Genomic DNA, 19836 nt, shown 5'->3' on the forward strand with positions numbered 1-19836 from the left:
CTGGAAAGTGACTCCATCAGTGTTTATTCAACATTGTCCAAAGGAAAAGGAAACTGCATATTCTAGTTAGAGGTGCTTTCTCTTTAGGAAAGCAGGAAGAATCCTCTTGGTTTTATCATGGCCCTATTAAAATATCCCACCAGGCTTTCAAATACTGGTAATTTAGACTGTATACTTACCAAGCAAACTTCTGATTATTCATTCGAGTTCCCCGGACCCTTGCTACTGGGGATGGATGTATCCTGTAGGCAGAGGAAAGTACTCTAGTCAGCAAAGACGCATAGTCCCAGTTGCAAATGAAAAGAAATAAAGGTTTGTGGTTTATGTATCAATCTCTCTTAGATTTGCTTAATATCACCCCCCCCCAACTTGATCACCTCTTATTAAATGGATACAATTAAGTTCCTATCCCAGCAAGCATCTCTCTTTCCCTCTTCACTCTAAGAAAACATGAATTTGCCACAGTTTTCACTGTGAGGACCCCCAAAAAGCAAGACCAACAGCTTTTACTGATTGATTCATTCATTCGATCCAAGAGAAAGTTACTGAGTATCTAACCGGCCAGGTAAACAGGTAGGCACAAGTGATCTAAGGTATGGTGATTGCCCTAAATGAGCCCTCTATATTACCTCCTCCCAGCAGGGTGGGAGGCAGCAGTGTAAGGGCGGCACAAAGAGCGAGTCTGCATGCATGCCCATGACTTCATCCCAATGCACAGAAGCAGGATTTGTGTTGCTGGGGACAGAAGGACAGATGAGAAGCTTCTTTGGGCAGCAAGGCCCTACTCTACTGCTGGGCTTTGAGAAAGACCATGCCAATTCTAAACTTCAATCAGGTAAGTGAAGGGCATGTTGTTTTACAAGATTTGAGGGTTGGAGACAGCCACTGGGAATAGGTTTAGGCTTCTAGGAACTGCTGGTATCTTCCAATCAGGGGCTAGCACTGACCCTCCAACTCTTCCGGGGGGGGGTGCTAAATGGCAAAATAACATGCCCTACTTCCTGCCTCCTTGTCGCCCCACTTTCCGCTTTGGCTTCTCTCCACTAGAATGTATGGGATGTAGGCCGTCCTTTAGCTTGTGTTATCGGTTTGTTCCTCAGAAAGAAGGAAAACGGGGATTTTAAACCAGTCTTAAAGCCGAGTTAGAACCAAGAGCTTCAAGGTTCACTCAGAGCTCAGTTTTCCATGGCAGCTGAGCAAGTGAAAACCATCTCGAAACAGGTAATTCAGTGCCAGCCTCTCAGAGGCGCCCCCCTCCGCCTTTGTGTAATCCGGAGTGAGTGCACTTTGCTCTCGGAAGGCTGATTTCTCCCAACATCCCTTATTAACATTCTCCTCCTCACAGAGCTTCTCAGTGGCCGCTGCAGCTGAGCTGCTCAGCCCAGATTTTCTGCTCAGCATGGGGGAGGGGGTGTTCATTATGCAGGAAGATGGAGGGGGCCGGGCAGCCCCTCTGGTGAACTGTCTCATTCAGGCTCGGCCACTTCCTGCAGTTCTGCAGCTACAAGGATCACCTGTTGGTCCTGGCATCCGGCCAGGCGGGGGCCGGGTGGAAATGACAGACTCAGCTAAAAATGAAAGCCAAATCAGGGAGTGACAGAAAAAAACATGCAATAAAAATGCATAAAAATTATACAAAAATTATTTTTTTTGACATATCCTTTTTTCTCTGCTCTGCTTGTTCTGTCTTTTTCTCTTTTTTGGTAATAAAATCCTAAAAATGGGAATCTGAGCCCCAAAAACATTTCTCCCCAGTTAAACCTCCTCCCCCTGACCTAAGCGAAAATGCAAGGAATCCTCCCAAAACTTCCCTACAGCCCCCCCCCCCCACTGGGGTGTCAGAGTTTTAAAGCCTAAATAAAGTTTTGAGTAATTAGTCCCCAGTACTCCTGGTTCTTCTTTAAGTAACTGTACATCCTCTAAATGTTTCCCTCTTTCATTGTCCCCCTCCTTAACCCTAGTAATTCAAAGTAACTATTTCTATTCATCATGATAATTCTTCTAGGTGAAGTTTGATGCAAAAAAGTATTTTACTAGTGCTCTCATTGGATTCATCAGTGGAGAAAAATGAGACAGTTTAAATACATAATTACAAGATTCTCTAGGTATCTGTATCTTTTACTATAATTTCATTGATCCTTACCTCCAATACTACAAGGGGACAGTTTTTACAATGGTTTAACACATTCAAAGCAGTATTAAAAAAATTCTAATATTTTATGATCAAATAGTTCTTTCTTAAATAAAAAAAGGGAAATCAAGAAAGTTTTTCTTTTCTTCCCCAAAGTGAGTAAAATAACCTGGAGTTTACTGCATCAGAGAAAGTAGGGCATAAATATTGGTTTACATTTCAGCCACCCCCAATTTTTTGTTTTCTTCAGGGGGACATGCAGGTTTTTTGTGTGTCTTTAAATTGTGACACTTTTTGCCATCATCTACCTTCTTTCCACATACAGCTTCCTGTGCTTTTTTAGCAGCCAGGCAGGTAGCAACCTCAGTAGGAGAAACCACTGCCTAATCTGCATGCCATGCATTATTCATGACCTCCTGATTTCTGCACCTGCATCTAAGCAGGAAGCTTGTGGGCGATGTTCGTTATTCTTCCCCTAGTCTCCCACTGCTAAGCCACTTTGTTCTGTAACTAAGGGTTTCAGGCCTTAGTACTAACTGCTGGATATAGAAATAGGGGAAAAAATCACCATGCTGAAGAAAGAAGGGCAATATTGGCTGTTGTGCACCATGGACCAAAACCTTAAATGTGCTCTTCTGAGATTGACAGTTTATGTCAGCTGGAAATGATCACATTTGGTGACTTACCTGACAGAGGAAATAAGAAGCTACGCCACTGAGGCCATGTATTCCCGCTGTCCTATTTATAGACTCTTACTCACTGGAATCAGATGGCATGTTTGTAATTTTACCCAATGCAGGGCTTAATTTAGCTTTCTTGCTAAGCATGTGAGAACTTTTTAGACATCTTAATATAAAAATGTCTCTTCCTCCTTTGGGTGTAAGCACCAAAGTACCTGCCTTTCAAATTTTGTATTTTTGTAACATCTACAGTTGATCACGAGGATCTGATCACTGTTTTCCGATGTTTGCATGAGCCCACCTGATGGTCTTTAACAGCTGGTGGATAAAGGTGGGATGGGAAGCCCTGACAGCCAACACATATTAGTGACCACTAATAAATTGCCAGGGGAGACGAATAGTCCCAACTTTGTACTAATTGCACCACAGAAAAGCTGTGACAATTTAAATCCCATCTTAAAGGCTCAACTGTAATTAGGATGAAATGGTTAGGAGGGCAATTGGTGTAGCCAGTCTGCCTGGAATTGAATCCCAGCTCCACCACCAACTAGCTGTTTAAGGGCTAGTCATTTAATTTTTCTGTGCCTCAGGTTCCTCATCTGTTCAAATGGAGGTAATAATGACACATGGCTCCTACGGCTCTGAGATTCAAGTGAATCAGTAGTTGTAATGTACTTAGAACGATACTTGGTATCCAGGAAGAATTTATACATGTTAGCTATTGTCACTAGCAAAGGGAAGTTGACTGGAAAGGATGGGAAGATGGACCTGGAATATCTAGGTAAGTCTGGGGGAGCGTAAAGCCTCAACTTCTATGCTTATACAACTTCCCAGAAGGTGAGGAAATAACAAAGAGAAATGAACAGATATAGAGTAACACGAACCAAATACTGTGGCTTACAAGGTATAGCTTACTCTTTGGCACCTCATTTTTCTCTTCTATTTTTAGAAGACTGGATTTCTAGCTACCAGATTGCATGGTATATTATTTACGCCCTATTCCAAAACAAGACAGTAATCACAGCAATACAAAATTGCTCCCATTTACAGATCTGTTACTATGTGTCAGGCACATGTTAGGCACTTTAGACATATTATCTTATCCTCATATCACTATCACCCACATTTGTTCTTTGAGAAAACAGGCTTAGAAGAATTAAGGAATTTTGCCAGGGTCATACAGCTAGAGAACAGCAAAGTCAGAACTTGCACACAGGTATGCTTCATTTGTTTAACTCTAGATTACCATCAAACATTTATATACTCATATATATTCCCTCCTCCTCATCCCAGAGGATGCAATAAAATGATTTAGTACCAGGGGCTTAAATAAGAGAATCAGCATTTATTTAGGCCCAATTGAACATTCTATAATGTAAGTGACTGCAAAGTGAAAGTGAAAGTTCTGGTCTTCCTGGCTTAAAATAGTCACTGGACTAAATCACGAGCATATTGGTGGTCAAAAGAAATACAGTCATCGTAATATACTTTGTTTTCCCTTTGATTGTTTATGAAAATTTCTCATTTTTAGCGCTGCTACTTTAATATACGATGTAGCACAAATAACTTTTGGATAGTAGAAATTATTTCTAGCTATCTCCACTTACCCAAATTATCATTTCTCTAGAATCCAATCCAATCCGGTGTGTGTCCCCACCTCCCCCACTCTTGTTATGGTCACTGATGTCCTCTAGGTTTCAAATCTAATGGTTTATCCTCAGTCCTCATCTTTCTTAGAGTCTCAGCAGCAACTGACAGAACCAATCACTCAATCCTTGACACAGCTTTCTCTACTCAGCATCAGTGACATTCTCGTTTCTTCTTCTTCTCTTTCTCCTGTACGTGAGCCTCTTACTCTCATGTTGGCTTGGCTTAGCAGTCACTTTTCTATGACCCTTTCTATTCCATATGTAAATTCATGCCCTAGTTGTAGGAGTATCAGATATAGCTACCTCATTTCCTTCTACGATCACCCTGTCTAAAGGCCCAACATACCATCTGTACAATGGCGCTGCGCTGGTTTGACTCTATTGTGGACCCCAGAAAAGCCAAGTCCTTTAATCCTCATTCAATACTGCTGGGTGGGAACTTTTTGATTAGATGGTTTCCATGGAGATGCATCTCCACCCATCAAGGTGTGGTTGTTTACTGGAGCCCTTTAAGAGGGAACCATTTTGGAAAAGGCTTTAGAGCCCATGCATCCAGAGACCTTTGGAGATGAAGAAGGAAAATGCCCTGGGGGAGTTTCATGAAACAAGAAGCCTGAAGAGAAAGCTAACAGACATTGCCATGTTCGCCACGTGCCTTTCCAGTTGAGAGAGAAACACCCGGAACTACACTGGCCTTCTTGAACCAAGGTATTTTTCCCTGGATGCCTTAGATTGGACATTTCTATAGACTTGCATTAATGTGGACATTTTCAGAGCCTTGCAACATGTAAACTTGCAACTTAATAAATCCCCCTTTTTAAAAGCTGTTCTGTTTCTGGTATATCACATTCTGGCAGCTTGCCAACTAGAACAGTCACCTTCCAAATTTCTATCTCCAGCCCTAAGTTTTCTTTGAAATCAGACTTAGGTTTCTCAATTTGAGCATTTCCTTAAAAATAAAAAAAGTTTTCTTATCATATCTTTCCAATCTCAAAATTGGCAGCATCATTCACCCAGCTGCTAAGGGCGAAAAACTTGGAATAATACTTAAGTCCTCTTTTTTTATATGATATCGAAGCTAATTCTTAATATGAGAAAAATCAGAATAAATTATTCTTTCACATACAAATAAAACCTTGCTGGTAGGATATTACTCATTTGGGAAGATCAGAGATTTAATATTAAGATCTTCAGAAAGTACAATGTATGAATAATATCTTCTCTTCCAAAATTCATTTTGTTTCTATCTTATGTAATGAAATTATTAGCCCCTACTTTTACTCACAAATTGTTCAAATTGTCCAACATAATATGCACTTTAACTCAGTTTACTACAATTGTAGAATACTACTGTAGGAATAATTTCAAAATATTCTTAAATATGAATATTTTCCTGATGCAGAATCACATGGAAGATAATTTAAAAATAATTATTGGGTATTGCTTCCTTCTTATAATTAGCTGTACATAAAACAAGTTCTCATGCTTATTCAGGTTCGTTCAGATATTTTTATTTTAATATACACACTTTGGGCGTTGCAATGGTGGCTCAGTGGCAGAACTGCCACCTGCCCTGCCAGAGACCTGGGTTCCATTCCTGGAGCCTGCCCATGTAAAACAAACAAACAAAAATATACATACACACACACACACACACTTCACTTAACCAAATAAAAATATGAAAGTGACTCCAGCGTTTTAAGGATGTGGCCCTTGGTATTGCCAGCTTTTAAATCAGGCCACTGATTCGATAAGTATTAGGAATACTGTTTAAAAGTTCTTCGTTTCCCGTCCTTACACTTCCATTTCCCGCTCACGAAAACTCACTGCTGTTACTGATAAGAGTGGGCTGAACTTGAACACTGTATAGAATTAATGCTATGATCATTTTCTTTTCTTTTTTTTACCGTTTACGAGAACTTTGTTGTTCTTGTGTCGTGGACACAAGAGGGAAGGAATAATGTTTATTTTCTGCTATACATCTATAGAATGAGGGATTCTAAAAAGAAAGCCTCTGATCTGCACAATTATAATGTATTAATTAATCACAGCTTCATCTTTCCCACGCCCACCTGCTTCCTCTGTGAAAGTGACAGTGAAGAGCCCCTTCCTTCCATTCTTACTTGGATAACTGATACTCAACCTAAAGAAGCCCCCCCTGAGCCCCAAGTCCAAGTCAACTGGCCCTTAGTTCTCAGAGCGTGGGGTACTTAGCATGGGTTAATGAAGATCACATCTTTCATATGCTTCATTTTTTTGTTACCCCAAACTAGACTATATGCTCTAAGGGGACAAGCAATTGCTCTTCTTTTTTCTCACTGTTGTATCTCTGTAACTGGGCACATAATGGGCACTCAATATAATACCTGCTATATGATTGGCCCTATGTTCCTATAAGACTTACATCTTTTAGGACAGCAGTTGCCATATCTTTCTAAGTCACCATCGTATCCTCAGCACTCAGCACTATTCACAGCACACAACAGGCATATAACAACCATTTATTAATCAACGAGATGTAGCAATGGTTAAACATTTTGAGATTTTGGAATCTGAGCTAGTTCACTGAATTAGTGAATAACTCCAAAGATACCTAGAGCTGGAATAACTAATCAGTATTAAGTCAATCCAACAAACATTTATTCAGTAGCTTCTACACAGTAGGTTCAGTGAGAGACGGTATGAGGAATAAGACAGGCTTTCTGCCCTCAAGCAGTTTACAGTCTAGCTGAGATTAACAGGGAGCAACTATCAATGTAGGTTAAAAAATATATGAGGATTGGAGCAACAAAGGAGGTTAGAAGTAATTTAAACTTTGGAGTAGTGGAGAAAGTTTCAAGGGGGAGGAGACTTTTAGGCTGAAACTTGAAAAATAAGTACAATTTTCAGATATAAAAGTGGACAATAGGGCACATGGGTGGTTCAGTGGTAAAATGCACGCCTTCCATGCAGGAGATGCGGGTTCAATTCTCGGACCATGCACCCCACCACTCCCCACCCCCACCAAAAAAAGAGTGGACAACAAATGTACTTCCAGGAAGATGGTGGACCAAGGTGGCCTGGGTTCACCCCTGCTCTGCAGAACAAGATAAGGGATGTGAAAAAACAACCAGGACTGCAGTCTGGGAGGTAAGTGATCCAAGAGGGTCTTCAATATTTCACAGGGAGGAGAGAGGCTGGGAGATCGAGATGGGGAGAGCAGGGGGGTCTGACGGTCATGACCCCCACCAGGGGCAGGCAGGGAAGTGCAGAATCGGAGGGGAGGGACCATCCCTCCGCTCCAGCCTGCCGAGCTGCTGGCTGCGGAAACTCTCCACCCAGTGTGGCTCTGCAGCGGGCAGCACCTGTAGGGAGCCCAGACGTGTGCTTAGCTGTGAACAACAAAAAGCCACAACGCTGAGTGCTGGAATCAGTTGCCTCGCTGAGAGCCAAGAACTGGCTGTGGTGAATGGTGAACTGGTCAGGCGCTCCCCCCCCCCTGCACGCCATCTTCCCAGCCTGCGCCACAGTCAGGGAGGATGAGCTAGAGGGGAGGAGGTCCGTCAACAGCACCACCTTCTGGGAAGAAGCAGTAAGTGCAGTTTTGCAAACTCCCTATCTGCCTAGTTTTTTAAAAAATATTTTTTCTATAGTTTAAAAATTATTATATATTTAAAATTTTTATTTATATACTACTACATATATTTATATTTCGTATTTTTTAGGGAACTATAGACGTTTCAACAATAATAGTGGGAGACTTCAATACACCACTTTCCACTATAGACAGAACAACCAGGCAGAGGATCAACAAAGAAAAGAGAGAACCTAAACAATGTGATAAATGAATGAGACCTAACAGACATACAGTTTGTTATACCCCAAAACACTTGGACAGACATTCTTCCCTCGTACACACAGAATGTTCTCCAGAGTAGATCATATGCTGGGACACAAAATAACTCTTCACAAACTGAGTAACACTGAAATTATCTAAAGTACTTTCTCTGATCATAACAGAATAAAACTAGAAATTGATAGTCACCAAAGAACCAGAGCTTTCACAACTATATGGAGATTAAACCACACACTCTTGCTAGACTAAGAAAGAAAATAAGAGAGAAGACACATGCAAAAAAAAATCAGAAATGGGGGGGAGGGGGCTGTTACCATGGATCCTGAAGAAATTAAAAAAAATTATAGGATATACTATGAACAACTATGTATCAACAAACTAGACAACTTAGATGAAATGGATTAATTCCTAAAAACACATGAATTACCTGTAATGACTTAAGATGAAATAGGAAATCTCAACAAACCAATTATAAGAGATTCAATCAATCACCAAAACATCTCCCACAAAGAAAAGACTAGAACCAGATGGCTTCACAGGGGAATTTTATCAAACATTCCAAAAAGAACTAACACCAATCCTGCACAAACTCTTCTAAACAACTGAGGAAAAACGAATACTTCCTAATTCATTTTATGAAGCTAATCACACTAACACCAAAACTGGATAGAAATGCTAAAAGAATGGAAAACTATACTCCAATCTTTCTAATAAACACTGATGCAAAAATCCTCAAAAAAATTAGTAAATCAAACCCAATAACACATTCAAAGAATTATAGATCACAGCCAAGTGGGGTTTATATCAGGAATGCAAGGATGGTTCAACAAAAGAAAATCAATCAACATAACAGCACATTAACAAATAGGAAGGGAAAAATCATGATCATATTGATTGATGCTGAAAATCATTAAACAAAATCCAGCATCCTTTCCTGATAAAAACACTTCAAAAGGTAGGAATCAAAGGTAGCTTCCTCAACAACATAAAGGGCATAAATGAGAAACCCATAGCCAGCCTCACACTTAATAGTGAGGGACTGAAAGCTTTCCTCCCTAAGATCAGGAACAAGACAAGGATGCCTACTATCACCACTATTGTTCAACATTGTACTAGAAGTCCTAGTTGGAGCAATTAGATAGGAGGAAGAAATAAAAGGCATCCAAATAGGAAATGAAGAAGTAAAACTTTCATTATTTGCAGATGACATGATATTATACTTAGAAAACTCCAAGAAATCTACGACAAAGCTACTTGAGCCAATAAATAAATTCTGCAAAGGGTGGGATACAAGATTAATATACAAAAATCATAATCTTTCTATACACAAGTAATGACTTATCTGAGGAGACAATTAAGGAAAAAGTTCCATTCAAAATAGTGACCAAAAGAATCAGATATCTAGGAATAAGCCTACTAGGAATATCAAGGACTTGTATACAGAAAACTATAAAACATTGCTAAAAGAAATGAAAAATGACCTAAATAGATGGAAAGACATACCATGCTCATGGATAGGAAAGTTGAATGTCATTAAGATGTCAAGTCTACGCAAATTGCTCTACATATTCAATGCAATACCAACCAAAATCCAAAGAACCTACCCTGAAGACTTGGAAAAGCTAGTTGTCAAATTTATTTGGAGGAGAAAAAGACCCGAAAGAGCTAAAGATATCCTAAAAAAAGAAAATCAAAGTGGGAGGGCCAACACTTACTGACTTTAAAGCTTACTATGAAGACACAATGGTCAAAGCAGGATGGTACTGTCACAAAGAGAGAAACATGAACCAAAGAAATTGAATAGGGAGGCTGGAGATAGACCACCAAATCTATGGACAACTGATCTTCAATAAGGTCCCCAAATCCACTAAACTAGAACACAATAGTCTTTTTAATAAATGGGCATGGGAGAACTGGATTTCAATAGCCAAAAGAATAAAAGAGGACTCCTACCTTATACCTCATACAAAAATTAATTCAAAACTGTATTAAAGACCTAAATGTAAGAGCCAGTACCAGAAAACTTCAAGAAGAAAATGTAGAGAAACATTTTCAAGCACTAACAACAGACATAGCTTCCTAAACTTTATACCCAAAGCACAAGTAGAGAAAGGAAAATAAAAAAAAAAAAAAGATAAAAGGGAACGCCTTAAGATCAAGAGCTTCTGTGTCTCTGAGGGCTTTTCCAAAAAAGTGAAGAGGCTGCCAACTCAATGGGAGAAAATATTTAGAAACCACATATCAGATATCCTACTTGGTATCTGTATATATTAAGAAATTATACAACTCAACAACAAAGGAACAAACAATTCAATTATAAAATGGGCAGAGGATATGAACAGACACTTTTCTGAAGAGCAAATACAAATGGCTAAAAAGCACATGAAGAGATGCTCATTTTCATTAGCTATAAGGGAAATGCAACTCAAGATGACAATGAAATATTACCTCACACCTATAAGAATGGCTGCTATTAAACAAATAGAAAACAACAAATGTTGGAGAAAATGTGGAGAAATTGGAAAACTTATTCACTGTTGATGGGAATTTATAATGGAGCAGTCACTGCAGAAAACAAGTTTGGTGATTCCTCAGAAAACTAAATATTGAGTTGCCCTATGACCAGGCAATACCAATACTCCATATTATACCCAGAAGAGCTGAATGCAGTGACATGAACAGACATCTTCACATTGATGTTCACAGTGGCACTATTCATAACTGCCAAAAAAATGGAAACAATCGACGTGTCCATCAACAGATGAGTGGATAAACAAAATGTGGTATATAAATACCATGGAATATTATGCAGCAGTAAGTCAAAATGAGGTCCTGGCATATATGACAATGTGGATGAACCTTGAGGACATAATGCTAAGTGAAATAAGTCAGACAAAAAAGGACATAAATGAAATGGTTTCACTATCATGACTCTGGTAAAATACAGCAGACCTAGAGATACAAAAGCTAGAGATGGGGAAAAGGCTACCCAATGAAGTTGAACTTAAAGGCAAGGGAAAGAGTAGAAGTGATGCTAACTAATTAGTGGGGTTATAAGTAACACTGAACGTGAATATGATTGAAAGGTGATGTATAGTGCCATGTCCATTGATTACATACACAATTTTAAATAAGTTCTTGCATGAACTATTTCAAAGGATTGATATTGGACAAAAAAAATCAATGGTAGAGGGGCTTAGAGGGAAAACTAAAATTACATGCTATGGCCAATAGTTAACAGGAAGATATCCACAGTATCACAGCACTATTAGGGGCAACTAACTGGGGGGGCAGGGGTAGGGACAAGTGATAAGGGGCAGTTTTGATGTGATATTTGGTAAGGATGTATTTGTTGGTTCTTTGTTTTTATGGACCAATGAAAACTGTTTAAAATTGAGAGAGCTGCAATTGTACAACCAAGTGCGGATACTATAAGACATGGTTTGTTTATTTTGGACATTAAACTTGATGCCCAACAGACAGGGGGAGCCTAAGGGTTCACTGTTGACCGAGAAGCAGAATGGCAAACTGTGATACATTTATAGGATGGAATTTGGTGCGGCTACAAAAAGGAAGGATGTCAAGAGGTATGCAACAAGCTGAATGAATGTTGGGGATAATGTGTTGCGCAAAATAAACCAGAAACAAAAGAACAGATAGGCTAAGGTTGCTTTCACAATACACTTATAAGAAAACTGGAGCCCAGACTGTAAGCCCTTATAGCAGCCACACTTCTTCTGAGGTTGAAAATGTATTTCTAGATTCTGAGACACTGAGCTACATGTATATCAGCTGATATTTCCACGGAACTTTGAGTAACTCTGTGACACCTAAGACCCAGAAATGGAGTGCTGCACCCCTGAAAGTTACTATAGCTGCATATAATAACAATTAAAGTAACTGAAAAATAGATCAGACCTCAATTAGAGATACAAACGAAGCCAATCTGGCTGGGACTAAGGTAAATCAGAATGCAGGATAAAAGATTTTAGTATATGTACTGTAGACCTTCACCTACTGTATGATACCAAAGACAGAGAATATACTGAATTGTGTCTAGAACTTAAATTTTTATAACATACAACCTAAATCAACCTGTCTGGATAGCACATTTAAACAACCCAAACACCTGGAGTCCAGAACAGGAATGATGCCTTGTAATTCTGTACAACAACTTCATTTATTACCCAGATACATCTCAGAATATAGTGGTCTAACTAAAAATATTGGTAGAAACCCTGAGGGTCTGAAGGAAAACAAAAATGAAGCTATTAAACTTTCCCTTCTGGAAAACCCTGGGTAAATTGGAGACTTCCAAGAAAATAGGCTAAATTCTTGATTTTGAGGCTTGCCCTTATGATATGTCTCTAGTGGAAAAGCTAAGACTACCTATAATGAGGCTGTGCTAGTTTGAAGCTCTTATGTACTCCAGAAAAACCATGTCCTTTAATTCTCATTCAATATTGTTGGGTGGATCTTTTTATTGTTTCTATGGAGATGTGACCTACCCAATATTGGGTAGCAACTTTAGATTAGATGGTTTCCATGGAGATGTGTCTTTCCCCATTCAAGGTGGAGTTGCTCACCATTTTGGAAAAAGCTTTAGAATGGACAGAGCCCCAGAGAAGCCACAGAAGAAGCCCAGAGAGAAAGCTAGCAGATGTCACCATGTGCTTTTCCAGCTGAGAGAGAAATCCCAAACACCATCGGCCTTCTTGAACCAAGCTATCTTTCTCTGGATGCCTTAATTTGAACATTTTTCTAGGCTTGCCTTAATTTGGACATTTTCATGGCCTTAGAACTGTAAACTTGCAATTTAATAAATTCTCCTTTTTAGATGCTGTTCTGTTTCTGGTATATCACATTCCAGCAGCTTTCAAACTGAACAAAGGCCTAAAAGTTGCTTCTAGGAAACCTCTTTTGTTGCTCAGATGTGGCCTCTCTCTTTCTCTAAGCCCAACTCTGCAAGGAAAATCACTGCTCTCCCCGTATGTGGAACATAACATCCAGGAGTCAAAGACTCCCTGACAATGTAGGACATGACTCCCAGGGAACAGTCTGGCCCTGGCACTGTGGAATTGACAACACCTTCCTGACCAAAAGTAGGAAAGAAGTACAATAAAATAAGGCATCAGTGGCTTACAGAGATCAAATAGAGTCAAGAGGCTATTCTAGAGGCTACTTTTATACAAGCTTCACTAGATAATGCTAATTTACCATGGTTTGCTAAACCCCTATCAACATCACTCCTGTTGACTCTTAAAAGCACCATGGGCTTGAACTGAGACTCTGGAAGTTTCATGCACTAAATTTGCTTCCCTGAAACCTATGATTTCCAGAGGGTTCCTAGGCCAGATAAATACCGAAACTCAAGGGGATCAGCCACTCCAAGATTATCAACTAATTACATCCCCCTGTCCTTTAGCACTGACACCCCCATCTCAACATCAAAAAGTCAGAATGGGCATTGCCTAAAGATCCTTATAGTCTGGGAGAAGGATCAAAGGAGAAGGAAGAGCTGTAACAGAGAACATAGGATTTAACAAACAAGTATGACTGCCCAATCGCTAATACTGATATTTCTTCCAGCTTCCAATATTTTAGAGTAGCTAGAAGGAAAAATCTGAAATAGTGGAACGGTAACCCATAACAAACTCTGAAAAGTTCTGTAACTACTTACTGAAAGTATACTCTGAAAGTTAATACTTTTTCTTTCTTTTCTTTGTATATTTGTTATATTTTGCAATAAAAATGTTTAAAAATAAGAAAATAATAATAAAAAGTAGACAACGATAGAAAGGACTGGCATTAGGTACCTCAACGTAAACGTGAACTGAGGGTGTGAGGTGAATAAAACGTGGTAGAACTGGAGGGGAATGGTTCTTAGAAATATTAGGAGGGGAGTGAGTTAGAATATGAAGATAGGGTTAAAATACTGATAAATAAATAGATGCCTAAAGAGTTAGAAATTGAGGCAGGAAGCTATAAACAAGATCAAGCTTTCCTCTATTGACAGAGCTGTAAATACAACTTTTGTATCTTTATTTAACCAACATGTATTGCATACCTATTTATTAATCATTGATTCCAATATTAATTGGACACTCACTTGGGCCAGGCACTTTGGGGCTCTTATGTGCATTAGTTGAAGGGATACAACATCAATTAGAACACGGTTCCTGCAATCAGGAAGCTGAATGACATGGTGAATTTAGACAAATAATTGGCCATCATGGTACAATGTGATAAACAGGCACGGGAACATAAAAAAGCAGTATCTAAATTATGCTTTGGAGTAGTCATGGATGTGTCCCTAGGGTGATAAATGAGGTAAACTTTAAAAGTTAAGCATCGTGGATGAGAAAAGGGACATTTCAGATATGGAAAGGCACTGACGGGTGGAGACGTGGCCAACAGCCAAACTACAAAATGTTCTGGGTAACTGGAGAAAAGGGTATGTGTGGCAGGCCTGGGGAACAGGCAGGAGATTATGCAATAATGGGGGCCTAATCAGGGAGGGTCTTGGTATTGTCCCTCAAAGGGACTTAAAGGATAAGCATCAAAGGATTTTAAGCTTGAAACTGGTACAATCTGGAGGTGGGGAGGCAAAGCAAACTGAGGTAACGCATTTTGGATGACACCCAGTGTTCTGACCTGGGTGATCAAAGAACTTAGTATAGGGAGTAAAAGAGAGTTATGTTTTGGGATTAAAATAATCAGCAGAGAGTTGTGAGAAGAGAGCAGCAGACTGGAGAGTCCTTAGCATATAAGGACCCTGAGTTGACTGAGGTCATCAAAGCAAAATTTAAAGTGAGAAGATCAGCAGTTCAAGGCAGGATCCCAGGGAATAAGATGGCATGGGGGATTTTAAACCTTTCTTTCTACTCATTCAGGGAACACCAGAGATCCTCACTTAAACAGAAGGTGGCATTTCCTGACTCAGTTAAGACTGATATGCTCTCATAATGAATACTGAGAGTTAAGAGATCATCTTTTCTATCCCTTCTTCAATGCCAGAAATGCCAAAACAGTGTTTCTCTATCAATGGCTGTCTTGATCAGTAAATGGCACAAACTCCTATTCTGTCAAAGAATCTAGAAACTCAGCAGTTGATCTTCGACTGGCCCTCTCCTCATATCCAATCTTCCATCAAGGTGCATCCACGAAGCTGTCTCTATTTCATTCACTCTTCATTTCTGCACCATCACCCTATCTCAACCACTCCTCTCTCTTACCAGTCTATTCCAATAACCCCCTCGCCTAATCCATTTGCCTCACTACAGCCACAGTGATATTCTTAGAAGGAAAAACTACCCTTTTTACTCCAGCATTCTTTTGGTGGCTTTCTATCACTCTTGAAATAGACGCAAATTTTAACATGGCTAAAACACCTACCATCTGGCCCTTCCCTTCTGTGATCCGATAATCCTGGCCTCCTGGCAGGCTTTCATTCTCATTTCAGGGCCTTTGCATGTGCTGGTCCTTCTATTTAGAACTCTCTAACAGGCCCCCATCCCCTTCTTCTAGTTAGCTCTTACTCATTCTTTAGCCCTCAGCTCAAATACTACTTTCTAAGAAACTTTCACTGACTCACAAAATTAGCTTATGCCTCTACATACTCTGCTTATTCCCTGCGGTCGTCATTCATAGCATTTAGAAGGACTGTAAATATAGGTGTGATGATTCAATGGAAAGCAGGAACCCTTACGCCTTAGCTCCCCTCTATATGCCCTATGCCTTGTACAAAGTAGAAACACTTATTAAATATTGCTCCATAACCAAAAAGAGGTGAGGAGAACTCATAATTTTTCCCAAGATTTGCTTTTGCAACAATCTGCAAGTATTACTGACAATTAACACGAAAAAATAATACAAGGAATAACATAAAAAATAAAGTGGAAGACAGGGTGACTGAGAAGTAATGTGGTCTCGGTTTTGCCCAAAGTAAGTTGGGCCCTGAGAAGGAAGAATATATCAAGGCAGATGCATCCATCACGTCCTCACCTCTGGAGAAATTTATGGAAAATTAGTGGACAATGGTGGGAAAACTGGTGAAATGTGAATTAGGTCTGTAGTTGAGTGAATAATGCTATAGCAATGATAATTTCCTGGTTTGGATAATGGTATTGTAAGATTTTAACACTAAGGGAAGCTGGGTGACGGTTATATGTGAATTCTCCATATTATTTCTGCAAAAATTTTCTAAATCCTAAAATTGTTTCAAAATGAAAGAATTTTAAAAAGCCATTCTTCGCTGGAATAAGAATATAAGCGTTACAGATCTTTCAGGAACTACTATTTTCCTATTTAGTGATGTCCTTCTTTTTCACTCTTTTCAACAGTTAATTATCAATAACATTCCTTCTGTATATATTTACAAATTTATAGTATATCTGTTTGCATATATATATATTTGTAAGATACTCTCTATCCTTTTTAACCAAACTCATCAGTTTTACCACTTTCACATTCATGTCTTTTGCATGCATTAAGTACAGAATTATTAGTAAAAGGAATGTTGAAAAGTGGCAGAAAAAAAGAGAGGGGGAAAATATGGGGAACAAATATTTATCAATTTAATGAAATCATGGTGAGCCTTGGTAGGGGAGATTTGTATTACGTCTATAAAGCAATAGCACATATTGTGGAATTGATACTTATACAGGTTAATATAGACCCCGAGTTCCAGCTCTGACCTGAGATACTCTGATAATTGCTTCAATTTTCCACTTCATTTTGCATGTATACAAAAGTCTGAAATAATATTTTCCAGTGTTCAGGATCTGGTATGTTGAAGTTCATGTCTTTTAATACATGATTTAGTTTGATTTAGTTGTTAATGTGAACTGAGTTGGAGGAATTTCACGAATTGGCAGGCATTCAGATTGGTGGTTATTCTATTAATCCCCCAGGCAATATCTTTGATTTGGTGAGCACTTCAAGAAAGAGTAGTAGCAAATAGTTTGAGGAATTATTTCAAAGGCTTTTGCATCTCTGGCTGCATTAATTTTGATGTCTCACTCATACTAAAAAAAAAAAAGAGGCAAAGTTAAAATATGTAATATGGGGCACCCCAAATTGGATCCATTACAAATTAGCATTCTCTCAAAAAAGGCGTCAGAGCTCACTAGTCTGTACCACTTTCCCCGAGTAGGATACAATTTATATCATTTGATTCGCAGGCATAGTGTAAATTACATAAAAATTCTAAAGATGATAAATCTTCTCTAAAGAGAAAATGTAGCTTACATTTCACAATAAAATTTCAAATGTTATATAGCAACTGTAAAGAAGCTATAAAAGAGATCAGACTTCAATTAGCGTAATGAATGAAATGGACATGGTTAGGACTAAGGTAAATCAGAATAAAGGGTAAAAGATGATAACGTTTGTCGTTTAAAACTTAAACTTCTGTGTGAGACCAAAGGAAGAAATGTTTATTTGGTACGGCATTTATATTTTCTTTAGCACCCTATCTAACTTAATCTGTACAGTAAGCTTATTTAGACAAACTAATTACATGGCACCTAGACTAGGATATGAGACATTATTATTCTGTATACAGTAATGTAATATACCAATAAATGCTAGTTATTTTGGGCAGAAAATAAAGTATTTGCAAAGGCCCCTTGAAGAACTGGGGAAAATGTGGAAGTACTCAATTTCCCCACCTCGAGAATTCCTGATATTCCCACAAGCATAAATTAGGGACTCCCAATTTAGTAAGTCAAACCCTTGATCTTGGGACCAGCCCCTATGAAACTTATCCCTGCAAAGGAAAAGCTAAGCCTACTTATAACTATGCTTAAGAGTCACCATCAGAGAACCTTTTTTGTTCTTCAGATATGGCCTCTCTCTTTCACCCAACTCTGCAAATAAATTCACTCCATTCCCCCCCAACATGGGACATGATTCCCAGGGGTGTAAATCTTCCTGGCAACATGGGACATGACTCCCCAGGATAAGCCTAGCTCGAGCATCATGGTGTTGAGAAAGCCTTTTTGATCAAAATGGGGGAAGAGAAATGAACAGAACAGCATTTCAGTGGCTGAGAAATTTCAAACAGAGTTGAGAGTTCATTCTGGAGGTTATTCTTATGCATTATATAGACAGCCCCTTTTAGTTTCTAGTATATCAAGAAAGCTAGAAGGAAATACTTGAAACTGTTAAACTATAATCCAGTAGACTGGATTCTTGATGATGACTGTGTAACTACATAGCTTTTATCACGTGACCATGTGACTGTGAAAACTTTGGGCCTGATGGTCCCTTTATCCAGTGTATGAGCAGATGAGTAATAAAATAAAGACAAAATAAATAAGTAACTAACAGGGGTAATAAAGGGGATGAGATTTTTGGATGTTCTTTTTTTATGTTTTTCTTTGGAGTCATGAAAATGTTCTAAGATTGATTGTGGTAATGGATGCAAGCTATATGATGATACAGTGAGCCATGGATTGTACACTTGGGATGGATTATTTGTCTGTGAACATATCTCAATAAAATTGTATTTTTAAAAATTTCAAATGTTAGAAAACCCCTAATCTTCTAATTAAATGTAAGTATTATCTTTATTTTAAATAATTGCTTTAAATCAATAAATGTGCGTGCACATGTATAATTAAAAAAAAAATCCAGATGTATTTTCTTTAAGCAGACACTTACATCTGCTTAAAGTTATGTTATGTTTTAGTTTTAGTTATGTTTAGAACATAACTTAAATTTTAGTTATGTTCAAATTCATCATTCTCTCTTCTGTTCCACTTCTAGCCACCTGCACTCTCTTTCCACGGCTTCACATAGCACAGGTCAAAAAAAAAAAAAGATACAGAGGTAAGAACTGATTAAAATGTATTGAGCACTACTATGTTCGCTATACCTGCCAAGCAGGTTAGGCAATATTAAAGAAATCTAAGATATGGCCTCTGACCCTAAAGAAGACTATCGTCCAGTTGGTTGAGTATGTAATAGCATGGGGAAGGTATAATGATAACAATATAAAATTAAGACGATCCAGTATCCGAACAGAAGAGTTGTTGCAAGACAACAGTTAACTAAACAATAAAGCCATATTAGAAAATACTGATTGTTTTAGTTCACAGGAGAGAAAGTCACTCCAAGTGAATGGGGGTGAGATCTGAGGCAGGTTTCAAAGGATACTGCTTTTGTGCAGGCACACAGAAATAGCCAGACGTGCAACTGAAGACTAAGCAAAAAAGGAAGAGGTGGGAAAGAATAGGAGAGTATGGGACCCCTCAGTTGGAAGAAGGAGTCATGCAAGCATGTGCAAACCAGAAGGTGGGATGTGTTTGATGAATGGTGATAAATGGTGTGAGGCTTTTTTCTTTTTCTGAAAAGCCACAGGAAGATTTCTGATGAAACGTAATGTAATAAAGGCAGAACAACTGGTCTGCAAGTGGTGTGCAGAATGACTGGAAGGGAGGGTGACTAATAGCTAGAGAACTTGATGCTACTGCAATAGTTCAGATGTAAAGCAACAAAAATCTAAACCAAGAGGTCTTGAGGGAATAGAAAGAAAAG

The 19836-nt window shown here is 38.8% G+C and overlaps 1 protein-coding gene across 5 annotated transcripts in view; it reads right to left on the minus strand.

Moving 5' to 3' along the window:
- KLF12 (KLF transcription factor 12) overlaps window positions 1-19836 on the minus strand; it is a 483475-nt gene that overhangs the window by 85178 nt on the left and 378461 nt on the right. For all 5 annotated transcript variants that reach the window (XM_077158427.1, XM_077158426.1, XM_077158429.1 and 2 more), the window contains one exon: window positions 180-242. In XM_077158427.1, coding sequence (XP_077014542.1) covers window positions 180-242 — 63 coding nt within the window. The remainder of the gene's footprint in view (window positions 1-179; window positions 243-19836) is intronic.

Source organism: Tamandua tetradactyla, chromosome 4 (assembly GCF_023851605.1).
Source record: "Tamandua tetradactyla isolate mTamTet1 chromosome 4, mTamTet1.pri, whole genome shotgun sequence".
Classification (NCBI taxonomy): domain Eukaryota; kingdom Metazoa; phylum Chordata; class Mammalia; order Pilosa; family Myrmecophagidae; genus Tamandua; species Tamandua tetradactyla.